Source organism: Thunnus thynnus, chromosome 19, assembly GCF_963924715.1.
Source record: "Thunnus thynnus chromosome 19, fThuThy2.1, whole genome shotgun sequence".
NCBI classification, from domain to species: domain Eukaryota; kingdom Metazoa; phylum Chordata; class Actinopteri; order Scombriformes; family Scombridae; genus Thunnus; species Thunnus thynnus.
The window spans coordinates 943,508-956,286 of NC_089535.1; the positions used below are offsets into that span (position 1 = coordinate 943,508).

Sequence of the window (12,779 nt, forward strand, 5' to 3'; positions counted from 1 at the left end):
ACAGGCAATGAGGGTCCAACTCAATTAAAAAAATATCTACTTAACATTAATATAACAGTTAACTGACACATTCTACTTACATCCTGTCATCTACGCACACAGCAGGTAAGGTTTACTTGGTTTAAAGTCCTCTAAGTGACCAACTGGAGAAACTTTCTGCTGTGTGACAAACAGGATTTCCAGAGCCTGCCTGAGCTGGGGTTGCTATGGTGATTAACTGGCTCATTAACAGGTGCACTGACGGAGCCTTTAATACATGCAGGAATATTGTAACATTTTCTTGGTAAAATAATTATAATTTCTTCTTCAATACATGTATGAAAAACCTTTTACCTGACACTAAGTAAAAGTCCTGATTGATCTGCACTGTGTAACTGAAACTGCTGATCTGAGAGCAGTTGACGGTGTTATCTGATGTGTCTTTGTTTCCTTCCAGACACAGAAACTCCAGTTTGTGCTCCGAACAACAACAGCAGACATCAAACTGGTTCCACTGAGGAAATCTTGTGACCACATTCAGTTTGGAGGAACCCTCTGAAAATGGACTCAAGTACGCCACATGGAGGAGGGAGCCAGCTATATCTGGATGATTTTTATGATCTTCTGAAAAAACTCTATGTAAATGCAGATTCATTCATCAAACGATTTGATGACAAGAAGCGAAGGATGAGACAGATTGTACATGTGCTTCAAAACATCAATGCTGAAGTTAAACATATACAAAATGAATCAGAGATGAGAAGAAACTCAATGAGGTTTGTTATAATACTTGGAGCTGTATTGGCCTTACTTGCTGCTCCACTCACTGGAGGCTGGAGCATAGTATTAGCTGTAGTAGCAGCAGCAGCACTTTTTATTGTTATGGGTGTCTTGGATCTAGTTGCTGGTTTTGATCCCACTGAAAAACAACGAAACACAGAGAGCGAAAGTGTAAAGAAAGTGGAAGAACTGATGGAAGAATTCAGGAGGAATGTTGCCTTACTGAAGAGAGATCTGGAAAAAATGAAGAAGCTTTGTGAAGATCTGCGGAGAGAGTCGGTCGGAGCTGAAACAGGAAACCTCATCCGACTGGAAATCAGTGTTCTGGAGGTGTTCCTCACTACTGACAACCTCAGAGTCTCTCCAAATGCAGCCTGTATTAAACACGCAGCTGATCAGTGTGAGAAAGCTGTTTTTACGTTTGAGAAGATGACGACACAACTTCATTACTTCATTACTGACCTTGAGAATATGTAAACAGACTTAAATCCTGTTTTTCTATACTGTGATATAAATATCTTGGTCTTTTCTGTCACGTGACATCGATATCCTGTCCGTCCTGGAGAGGGATCCCTCCTCTGTTGCTCTTCCTGAGATTTCTAACATCTTTTTCCCTGTTAAAGGAGTTTTTTTCTTATTGACTTACAATCAATCTCTTTGTAATATGATCAGAAGTTGTTATCTTGTGTGCAAAAGTAGAAAAATAATAGAAAAACAGAACATTTTCTCAGGACTTCAGGGGCTTTGTAGTGCTGTGTGTGTGTGTGTGTGTGTGTGTGTGTGTGTGTGTGTGCAGCTAATTGGAAGAAGTCTATTTGGAGGAATCCTTAATTAATTGTTAATGGTCAGCAGTTTTTTCTCTGGCTGTGTGATAATCTGTAAAATACACCATGTTTAAATGAATCTAACTGCTCTTTGTGTAGCAAAACAGCAGCAGGTTTATTAGTTATGGTGCAGTTTTAATTCACCAAATGTTCATATACAGTAACATTTAGCTGATTTATCTAAATTTAGGAGGTTAAATATATTGGTATTTCATATTTTTACTGTGTTATTTTTTAGATTTTTGGATAGTAATTAGACAGTTAAAATCACTACAGTGTAAACACTGATTACCTCCATCTTGATCTATAACTAACTATAACCACCTATAAGCTGTTCTAGGATTGTAATAGTGGAATCATTACTGTGTTTCTGAGGAGAATAAAGTTAGTTAATACCTGATAAGGTCTGTATGACTCAAATGTATTTATTTTTTTACTGAGAGGTAATAAACTATGAATGGATTCTATTTTCTAATACAAGATAACTAATTATCCTTTTTATTGGCTGCAAATAAGTTTTTTTTTTCCAGATTCTGTTTTGTTTTTCAGTTTTTCTCTCATTTTTATGTTTTATTATGAGATTGGAGTACAGGCAGCTGACTAACAGAGACCAGTGACTCTCCTGCAGAGTCAACATGGCTGCTCACATCCTCAGTTTATCCATAGCAGGGAAAGATACTGTAGAAGTAGAAACCAAACACACACCAACAGCTTGATGGTTCACTGACATTACAGAGATCACAGAACCTGAATGTAACATAACTGAACTCCTGATGATCACAATACAGCTGTAAAAAAAACTCCAATATATCATTTTCCACTCTACATGATTTTATATGGGCCAGTAGGAAGTACTGATTTACTGGTTAAGTGTTTGTTAGTGTAACTGGTCACGTCTGTCAATAAAGTTGAGTTGAATCTATAATTGAATAATTCCTCCTCCTGTCCACCAGGTGGCAACAGAGTCCATGTTGGTCAGTGTGCAGCATCACAGAGAATCACATTTATAAACTCTCAACAGTCATTAGTGTTTATTAGTGTTTTACTTTATCAAATCATTTTCTTTTATTTATGAGAAATATTTTTAATATTTTTTTTTATTTCTAAACATTTACAACTGGTTCAATCTTTATCAAGAAGCATAATATGAAACTTTACTGCTAATTGTTTTGTTTGTTGTTGTTGATTTTGTTTGTTTAGTTTTTTTTAATTGAAGATGTTTTTATTTATTTTTCTATCATGTGGGTTTTCTGGTTCATGTTGTCCTGTGAGGAATAATTTGAACAGACTCATTCATCAGTAAAACAGATGAAAGAATAAATATTATTTAAAAAGAGCAACAACAATAAAAACAACAAACAAGTAAAACCGCTCAGAACAGTAAATAACAACAAGTTAAAAACAATAAGACCGTCTCTTTGGTAACTGAAAATGTGTAAATTAAGTGATTTTATTGCATAAAGTTGTTTGTGTGTATTTAATATCACAGTTGCCAACCTGGACGTGTGGACATTTTTACCCAGAATTCAAATAAAAAAAGAAAATAGAGAATAAAAGAAATAGGATTTATTTTACATTTAATAAGGAAATTTATTTACAGAACATATTTGAAAACATTTAAACATTTTTGAAGCAAACAGGGAAAGTTTATCTAACGATTGTCTGATTTGTTTAATTACACATAAGTACTTAACCAGAGAAACTGATCATTTATGTGAAAATGCATATAACTGCTACGTCTGTGCAACATGAGTTGAACATATCTGAATCTGATGTTCTGCTTTTAGTCATTTCTGTAAAACTTTATTATTTCTGTGGTCACATCAAGTGAGAACATTTGAACCTGGAGGTTGCATGAACTGTCTGGATCTGCGAGAAAGGTGCAAACAATATTTTTTATCTTACACATTCTTATTTCTGCTGCTCATATTGTTCATAGAACTGCTCCATTACAAATATTAAAAGTGAACATTTCCTGCAAAATCATCAGGCAAACAGACCATCAACAGTTCTGATATATCTAATTTAAAATATCAGTGAAAATATAATATCCAGAAGACAGACTCACTTAACATGACTGTTAGTAACTAAATGTTCCTTTACTGGTATTTGGCAGAATTACATTAAAAGAGACATGAGAACTACAATCAAATAAATAAGAACATAGATGTAATAATGAGGATCAATACAGTAATTAATGAAAGCTCGTAATTAAAACATTTCGAGGGGATAAAGTCATAAAAAACACTGAACAGAGAACAAAGAACTATTAAAAGCAGAGTTTGGACAGTCTGCTTGGATGATTTCAAGCCAGAAATGAGAGTCACTTTCACTTCCTCCTCCTCCTCCTCCTCCTCCTCCTCTTCCTCCTACAGACAGAATAAAGGGAATAAAACAATTAATTAATAAAAGCCTGCAATAAAAAAAAACATTTTGGGGGATAAGATCATAAAAACATTAAACAGAGAACAAATTCATATTAAAAATAGTCCACTTCGATGCTTTGAAGCTAGAAACGAGAGTCACTTTCACTCCCTCCTCCTCCTCCTCCTCCTCCTCTCCCCCTCCCTCCTCCTCCTCCTCCTCTCCCCCTCCCTCCTCCCTGCCGGGTGGAGAGGAGGAGGAGGGCTCAGAGATCTGACGCAGTGTTCCTCACTTCCACTCCCCGCTGCCAGGAAGCCTCACAGCAGCTCGGAAAGCTCAGAGAAACACTCACATCTCGGGACGGAGAGAGACCCGGAGGACGGGTTCTGGAGGCGATGAGGACGGCAGTGACGCAGAGCGCGAAGCCGCGGCACCGGAGCGCGGATACGGGCTTAAACCCGGAGCTGTAACCGGGGAGGTTTGTTCTCATTGTGTGCTGAGTGGCGCAGGAGAAAAGGATGCCTCCGCGGCCGCACACAGCCCTCCTGCTACGATCCAAACGCGTGATTATTCCCCGACAGAAAGTGTCTTCTCTGCCCGCTCTGACGGAGGGTTTGCTGCCGTGGATTCCTGAAGGACACCGTCCACCATGCGGCCCGCTCAGCACCCATGAAAACTCTCAATGAAAACAAGGAGCAGCAGGAGGAGGAGGGGTCTGGCTGCAGAGCCATGGAGGACAAGGAGAACAATCTGAAAACGGCCAGGTTGTGGAGAGATGCCGCCCTCCGCTCCAGGAAGCTGCGGAGCAACCTGCGCCAGCTCACCCTCTGCTCCAAGAACAACCAGATCATCCTGCCGGAGGATATATCCGAGATAGAGGTGCTCAACCTGGGTAACAACTCCCTGCAGGAGCTGCCAGACGGGCTGGGATCCACCCTCAACAACCTGCGCATCTTGGTCCTCCGCAGGAACAAGTTCTCCTGTGTCCCCTGTGTGGTGTTCGAGCTGGGGCAGCTGGTGGAGCTCGACATGAGCCACAACCTGCTCAGGAGCCTCTCTGAGGGGGTGAGCCAGCTGAAGGGCCTGAAGAAGCTTTGCATCAGTCACAACAAGATCCAGTCCCTGCCCGCTCAAATAGGAGCGCTGCAGTTTCTGGAGGAACTTGACATCAGCTTCAACGAGCTGCGAGATGTCCCCAGATCCTTCAGCTGCCTCCACAGGTTGCGGACGCTGGACGCAGATCACAACAAGCTGAACCAGTTCCCCCCAGAGATCCTGGCGCTCAGGGACCTGGAGGAGCTCGACTGCTCTGGGAACAAGTTTGAGGCTTTACCAGCAGACATCATGAAGCTGCAGCCGATCAAAATCCTGTGGCTCAGCAGCCTCCACATGTCTTCACTACCTGATGCTTTCTGTCACCTACACAACCTGGAGAGCCTGATGCTGGACGGGAATAACCTCACAGCGCTGCCGGCCTCGTTTGGCAGCCTGCAAAGACTGAAAATGATCAATCTGTCCTCAAACGAGTTTGAGAACTTCCCCCAGGTGATTTTAAGCATCACAGGATTAGAGGAACTGTACCTGAGCAGGAATAAACTGACTCATATCCCAGAGGAGATCGGGCAGCTGGGGAAGCTGGCGAACCTTTGGCTGGACAACAACAACATTACATATCTACCAGACTCCATCGTGGAGCTGGAGAAGCTGGAGGAGCTCGTCTTACAGGGTAACCAAATAGCCATACTGCCAGATAACTTTGGAAAGCTGTCCAGAGTGAACATCTGGAAGGTGAAGGATAACCCGCTCATCCAGCCTCCGTACGAGGTGTGCATGAAGGGGATTCCTTATATCGCAGCCTATCAGAAGGAACTCGCACATTCCCAGCTCGCCGTGAAGCCGCGGCTCAAACTGGTCCTGATGGGGATGAAGAACGCCGGGAAGACGCGGCTCAGGCAGAGCGTGGTGAGCAGACAGCAGGACGCAGCAGGAAACCAGGGAAGCAAAGGAATCGAAGTCACTAACTGGGTGGCAGACGCTGATCGCTGTCTCACTTTTCTGGTGTACGATTTGTCAGGGAAGCAAAATTACGACCTCATCAAACCCTTCTTCCTGTCCCCCGGTGCTCTCTACGTTCTGGTTGTGAATCTCAAAACGTATTCGCCCAGGAACTTTTACGCCCACGTCGGGTATTTCCTCCACCTGCTCAGTGCCAAAGTTCCCCACGCTGTCGTGTGCTTGGTGGGAACGCACGCCGACCTGTGTGGGGAGGTGGAGCTGGAGGAGAAAACTCTGGACATCCACAGACAGATTGGCTTGCAGGAGAAGAGGGACATCCAGAGTCTGAGGAGCCTGGCTCTGCAGGTGGACCAGGCGCTGGAGCAGGGCTTCAGCGTCCGCACCTCCAGCCCTCACGTCCTCTTCTACGGCGTCTCTGACAGGAACCTGCGGCGGAGGAAAGCCCAGCTGCAGTACATGCTGAACCAGAGGCTGCAGATCTTGTCTCCTGTGCTGAGCGTCAGCTGCACGGAGACGCAGAGGAACATTCAGAGGCTGCGTGAGAAGCTCATGTCCGTCGCTGACCACAGGGACATCTTCCCCAACCTCCATCGCGTGCTGCCCAAGTCCTGGCAGATGCTGGAGGAGCTGCACTTTAAGCCCAAAGACTTATGGCTGTCATGGTGGGACTCGGCCCGGCTGGGCCTGCAGGCGGGGCTGACGGAGGACCGACTGCAGAGCGCCTTGTCCTACCTGCACGAGAGCGGGAAGCTGCTCTACTTTGAGGACAGCCTCACCCTGAAGGAGTATGTTTTCCACAATCTTCCACGCTTCATCGCAATCCTCAACGTCTTCTTCCAGAGGGACGAGTCGACGCTGCTGGACCGGCTCCTCTCTGAGGGGGAGAGGGGGGACAAGGGCCGGGTGAGTCTGGTGATAGAGGACGAGAAGGGGGAGAACCTCAGGGTCACCCATCTGCAGCATCATGTGGAGGGCTTCCTGCAGCACGGCCTCCTGCCCTCCAACGTCATCCGCCTGCTCCTCCGCCCGCTCATCCAGACCCAGCAGGACCTCCATCTCATCATGGAGCTCCTGGAGAAGATGGGCGTCTGCTACTGCATCAACAAACCCCGCAGCAAGCCTCTGAATGGGGCCACCGCCTGGTACAAGTTCCCCAGCTACGTCAGCAACGAGGAGCCCCGGGCGGAGGCCTCGGCCGGCGGCAGCTCCGTCCCTCTGTGTCCGCTCTTCTCTGTGGAGCAGCTGCACATCCAGTACAGATTCCCCTTCCTCTTCCCTCCCGGACTCTTCGCTCGCTTCAGTGTTCAGATAAACAGCCACGTGGTTCAGCGGTCGGACGGCAGGCATCAGATCTTCGCCTATCGGGGTAAAGTCCCCGTGGAGATCAGCCATCAGCCCTCTAAAGGGAAGCTGCAGGCGGAGACTCTGTCCATCACCAGCCACGCCTCGCTGCCCAACATCTGGACTGCGTGGCAGGCCATCACGCCGCTGGTGGAGGAGCTGAACGTGCTGCTGCAGGAGTGGCCTGGGCTGCATTACTCTGTACATATTCTGTGTTCCAAGTGCCTCAAGAGAGGGTCATCCAGCCCACACGCCTTTCCAGGTAAGAGATCTTTACTTCCTCACATCTCTGGTGGTTTGATGCACTGTTAGAAACAAAAGTCTGGTTTGAGAACAGGTGTCAAAAACAGCAAATGCATGCTTTTAAAACTCTTTATACACTCAAGAAAACCACAGACTGGTGTCTAAAAGTAAAATACTGGAACAAAAAACTCAAAAACAAGCACAGAGCATCAAGTTCAAACCTGCAGACATTTAGTGGTGACAGTAAAATCAGTAACATATTTTATGCAGTCTGTTTCCATCAGCTCATCCACATCACTGTAACTCTCTTTCTGCTCAGATAAAATTGTTTGTGTGACAAATCCAAACCTCAGTGTGACCTCTGAACATGAGGTTACAGCTTGTTGTCACACAACACACTGAAAAACAAAATCCTTCTGTGTTTGAGGAGCAGAGAACGTTGGTTTTGTCTCCTGATTTTACCTCCTTTCATCCACAGCTGCGCCTCCTTTTATTCACCTCATCAAATGTTTCAGCTTCCTGTCGTCCATCATGTGACCTATAGAATATGAATATATAGTCATATTATATATAAGTACTTTCTACAATATAAAGTGTTTACTTGCCTGTTTCTGTTCTCTTTTTATGCAAACTTTTCCACATCAGCCGGAAACTTTATTGAGATATTGACTTTTTTTTTTTAATTTTCAAATTTACACCAACAATACAAAAGTTTCTCCAGATTTGTTGCTTTTCTCAACTTTATATGACAGTAAACTGAATATTTCTGGGTTTTTGACTGTTGGTCGGTTAAATCAAAACATCTGATGACGTCATCTTGAACTCTGATGGGCATGAAACTTTAATCATACAATGTCACTGAGATCTGTTTTTCAAGAGAGAACTGAGAACAAGAAACATTCATAATCAGTCCAGAGCTGCAACTAACGATTATTGATTAATCTGTCATTTACTTTCTCAATTAATCGATTAGTTTTTTGGTCCATAAAATGTTGATCAGTGTTTCCCAAGATGACGTCATCAGACGTCTTGTTTTGTCCACAACTCAAAGATCTTCAGTTTACTGTCACAGAGACAAAAGAAAACCAGAAAATATTCACATTTAAGAAACTGGAATCAGAGAATTTGGACATTATTTCTTGAAAAATGACTCCAAACGATTAATTGATTATCGAAATAGTTGGCGATTCATTTAATAGTTGGCTACTAATCGATTAATCTATTCATCATTGCAGCTCTAAATCAGACAAACACAATCAACAAAGAATGAATAAAAACATTAGAAAATAAAAGTTTTAAAATCTAAAATGATTATGAGAGTTCAATGAGTTTTAAAGACTAAATGATTAATACAGAGAATAATCGGCAGATTCAGATTCATAATGCTAATGTTTTGTATTCTTGGTATCTATGGTGATCTGTGGTCACCTGACCAGAACCAGATTTGGCCTCAGACACTCTGATGAAGGACAGGAAGCTGAAACGTTTGTTGAATAAAGCGTCAAGGTTTAAAGTTCACCTCGCTGTGCTTTAATTCCTCACAACCAGTTTTATTTTTCCTTTTGACTCGAATGTTTTAGAGAAGAGAGACGAGCTCTCACTCTCCTCCAAACATCCAAACGTCCAGTTTGCTGAAATTAATTCAACTCCTGCAGCTCTTATTAAAGGACAGATTCACATTTTTTGTCTTAAACCAACAGTCAGGAGCCTAAATGAACGTTTAAGCTGTTTTTCTTGCTGTAATCATTCCTCCTGTTCATACTGACCATTAGAAGATCCCTTCATAATGACCTTACAATGGAAGTGATTGTATTGTATTGTATTGTATTTCAAAGTTTATCTGAAGCTAATATGAAGCTTCAGCGTCCAGATGAGTCAAATCAAGTAGATATCTTTCAACGTTACAGTCTTTTTAGTGCCAAAGTTCCTCTTTTTGTTACTATACTTCCACCTGCAGCTCAACAGGGAAACACAAAGACTGTAAATGTGTCAGATATCCACTTGATATGACTAACTCAGACTGCTGAAGCTGAATAGAAGCTTCACACAGACTTTTAAATGACTGTGTGGACACACTGTGGATTTTATCCTCCATCACTTCCACTGAAAACACATTTGAAGGATCTTTTAATATCCAGTATGAACAGGAGGAATGATTACAGACACCTGACTGCTGGTTTAACACACTGGGAACACTGGGAATTCGTCCTTTAAACAGATTCACTTACAGTCAGAAGAAGCCTTCATCAAGCATGCAGAGGATGACTTATTATGCCGGGAATCAGCGGGGGGATGGAGGCTGAACAAAGGCTGCGGCTCCTGATGTTGCTGGACAGGGAGGGAGGGGCTGGGTGTGGGGGGGTTATGGGTGGGGTGGTGGTGGGGGGGGTACAGAGATAATCCTGACGGGATGGAGGAGGATGTCACGGCAGCTTGACCTGCTTTTATTTCTTGGATTGTAGTTTCAGCCAATGAGAAAGCGTCAGACAGACTGATAGGATGTGAAGTGAAGTAGGGATGAGGATCAAGGTTTCAAGCCTGATCCGAGTCCTTAATATTGATTATCTGCTGATAGAGTCTGATCTGATACTTATATTTACAGCAGCAGAAGATGTGAAATATGTATCTGACACACTGAAATATCATTTTTCAGGAGCTTCTTGATATAAACACTGAGAGTCCTGATTGAAAATGATTAAACTGATCAGCTTAAATGATTGATCTGATCTGAATGACAATGGAAGTGGAGAGACTCCTGATCCTCTAGAGAAGAGATGTCTCACTCTGTTGGAGTTGTTGGAACTACAGAAACACTCTGATTGTGCAGCAGAGTGAAGCTTCTTCCTTCACAGAGGATCTTTGGTCGAATACAAACACACAAACTGTTTCATTGTGTCATCAAAGTTACTCAGAATTAATTAGTGACAGCTGATTTATTAGGGCTGAGACAACTAGTCAGTTAATTGACGAGTCGATCGACAGAAAGTTGATTGATTAATCGTTTGAGTCTTTTTTTCAAGCAGACATGTTTTCTGGTTCCAGCTGCTCCAGGTTCAGGATCTGCTGCTTTTCTCTGTTTATATGACTGAACAGACCAAACAACTAATTGATTAATTGAGAAAATAATCGTTTTGATAATGAAAATGATCGTTAGTTACAGCCCAACACGTTGAGATTATTGTGTAATCTGGTAATGATTGTACTAATATTACACATTTATTATAGTTGTAGTGTAGTTGATTCATTTCAATAAGTTGTTGTTGTCGTAGTTTCCTGGAGAGAAATAATTGTAATTTGGAGCTAATTATAAAGAAAATAATAATAATAATAAAACACAAATAAATATTCAGTCATTATTCATTTATTATTGGAAACTTTATTAGTTTTTGCATCACTGTTGTCAAATTTCTACTGACTAAATGACTCTGTTGGTTACATCAGCAGTTAATTATAATTAATATTTCCATATAATTAATGCCAGATTCTCTTTTTAGGAACTGATGGACCAGTTAAAATAAAACAACCTTGACTTTAAAACAGAACAGCTACATGAATAAAAAACAAACATCTCTGAGGGTTTTTTTGAACTATGACCTGAATATTTGTAACATCCTGACTCACTGCTGCCTTCAGTCAGTTTCAGGCTTTAAGAAACTGGATTAAAATAAAGCTTTTTATGCAGCTTTTTGCATTCTGTAGCTTCTATTATTTTAATTCTTCTTCTTCTTCTTTTGTTTTGTTTTATTTGAGTCCCAAACCCCAAAAATATTGATTTTACTATCATGTCAGACAAAGAAAAGCAGTAAATTCTCACATTGGAGAAGCTGGAACCATCCATTTTTGTCATTTTTGCTCGAACAATGAAAGTGATGAATTTTCTTCAGATTGAAGCGACTGATGCTTTGATAGAAGCTGAAGAATGTGAAGCAGGCTGTTGTGGTGGAATCCGACCTTGGATGTGATAAAATAGTTTCTGTGTGATGTGTGAGAGATTACAGCTGTGATGTTTAATGAATCGTTTTATATCCGGCGGCAGATTAGAGCTTCGATCACAGACAGACGGACTTTTCTTTCTGTCGGGGCGATCAACCAAACCAGGAAACGCTTTGGAGCTGCAGAAAAGAAAACAGCTCCGATTTTATCACAGAGTGTGTTTGCAGCCGCGGAGGAATTTCCTCTCTGTGTCACATGATGCGATGCTTTTTTTTCTATATTGTTGTCTGAAATTCATAAAAAGACTCCTGAAGTGTTTGTTGTGGAGGACGCAGTGATCGTTGCTGTGAAACAGGAAGTGACCACAAACTGATATTATCTTTACATCTGATGATTTTATCAGAAATAAGTTATATAGATATATTTATACACTGCTGTGAAGTACTTTAAACTTCCTCTCAGCACATTTCCATGTGTTTCCATGTGAAACATATCAGGATCTTTAAATATGTGATGGATAGAAACTACAGATTATTTTCATCATTAAGTTTCAGGTTTTATTTAATCGTCATATAAAGATAAACATACAGCAGGATGAGATCGACAGGAGGCTTTAAAGTCTGTGTGTATTGTTTTATTACTCAATAAACATATAAAGAGAGTAAATACTACAATCAGAAATACACCACCACACCACCCAGTTCACCCAGTATCAGCCAGTTCACCCAGTATCACCCAGTATCAGCCAGTTCATAAACACTCTTGAACAGGATCTGTAGTTAACCTTCTGGGTTATTGAACAACCCTCAGATAGAAACAAAGGTCAAGAGTTCAACTAGTGAAGGATTAGTGTTACTTTACAACCGTATATGAACACAGCCAGTAACGTTACTGTCACATGAAACTAACAACAAACAACATTTTCCTCTAAAAACTTCTCACATCAACACTTTAAAGACAGAAATCTGTTAAACTATCAACTGTAAATGCAGTAAAAGAGACCTGAGTTAGTTAAAAACATGATAAACAATAGAAATATGTTCATATCAGCTTATATTTACATTCTGGGCTCTGGTTCCCAACATTACTGGTGTTTATGTGTTTATCAGTCATGTTACATAATAATACATGAATAATGGAGGACGGGCTTCAGTCGAGCAGTTTGTGTGTCACATTGTTGTGTTTAGTTGAGGAGCTTCAGTCCTGCTGTGATGTTTTTTCTGATCGTCTGCTGCGTCCATGGCAACAGGTGAGCATCCTCAGCTGCTCCGTCAGGTAGAGGGAGGATCAGTGACGCTC

The 12,779-nt window shown here is 41.9% G+C and overlaps 1 protein-coding gene across 2 annotated transcripts in view; it reads left to right on the forward strand.

The window, feature by feature from the left end:
• Positions 1–4,226: 4,226 nt before the first annotated feature.
• Positions 4,227–12,779, forward strand: part of mfhas1 (multifunctional ROCO family signaling regulator 1) — a 30,730-nt gene continuing 22,177 nt past the window's right edge. For both annotated transcript variants that reach the window (XM_067573547.1, XM_067573546.1), the window contains exon 1: positions 4,227–7,566. In XM_067573547.1, coding sequence (XP_067429648.1) covers positions 4,617–7,566 — 2,950 coding nt within the window. In that variant the 5' untranslated portion in view covers positions 4,227–4,616. The remainder of the gene's footprint in view (positions 7,567–12,779) is intronic.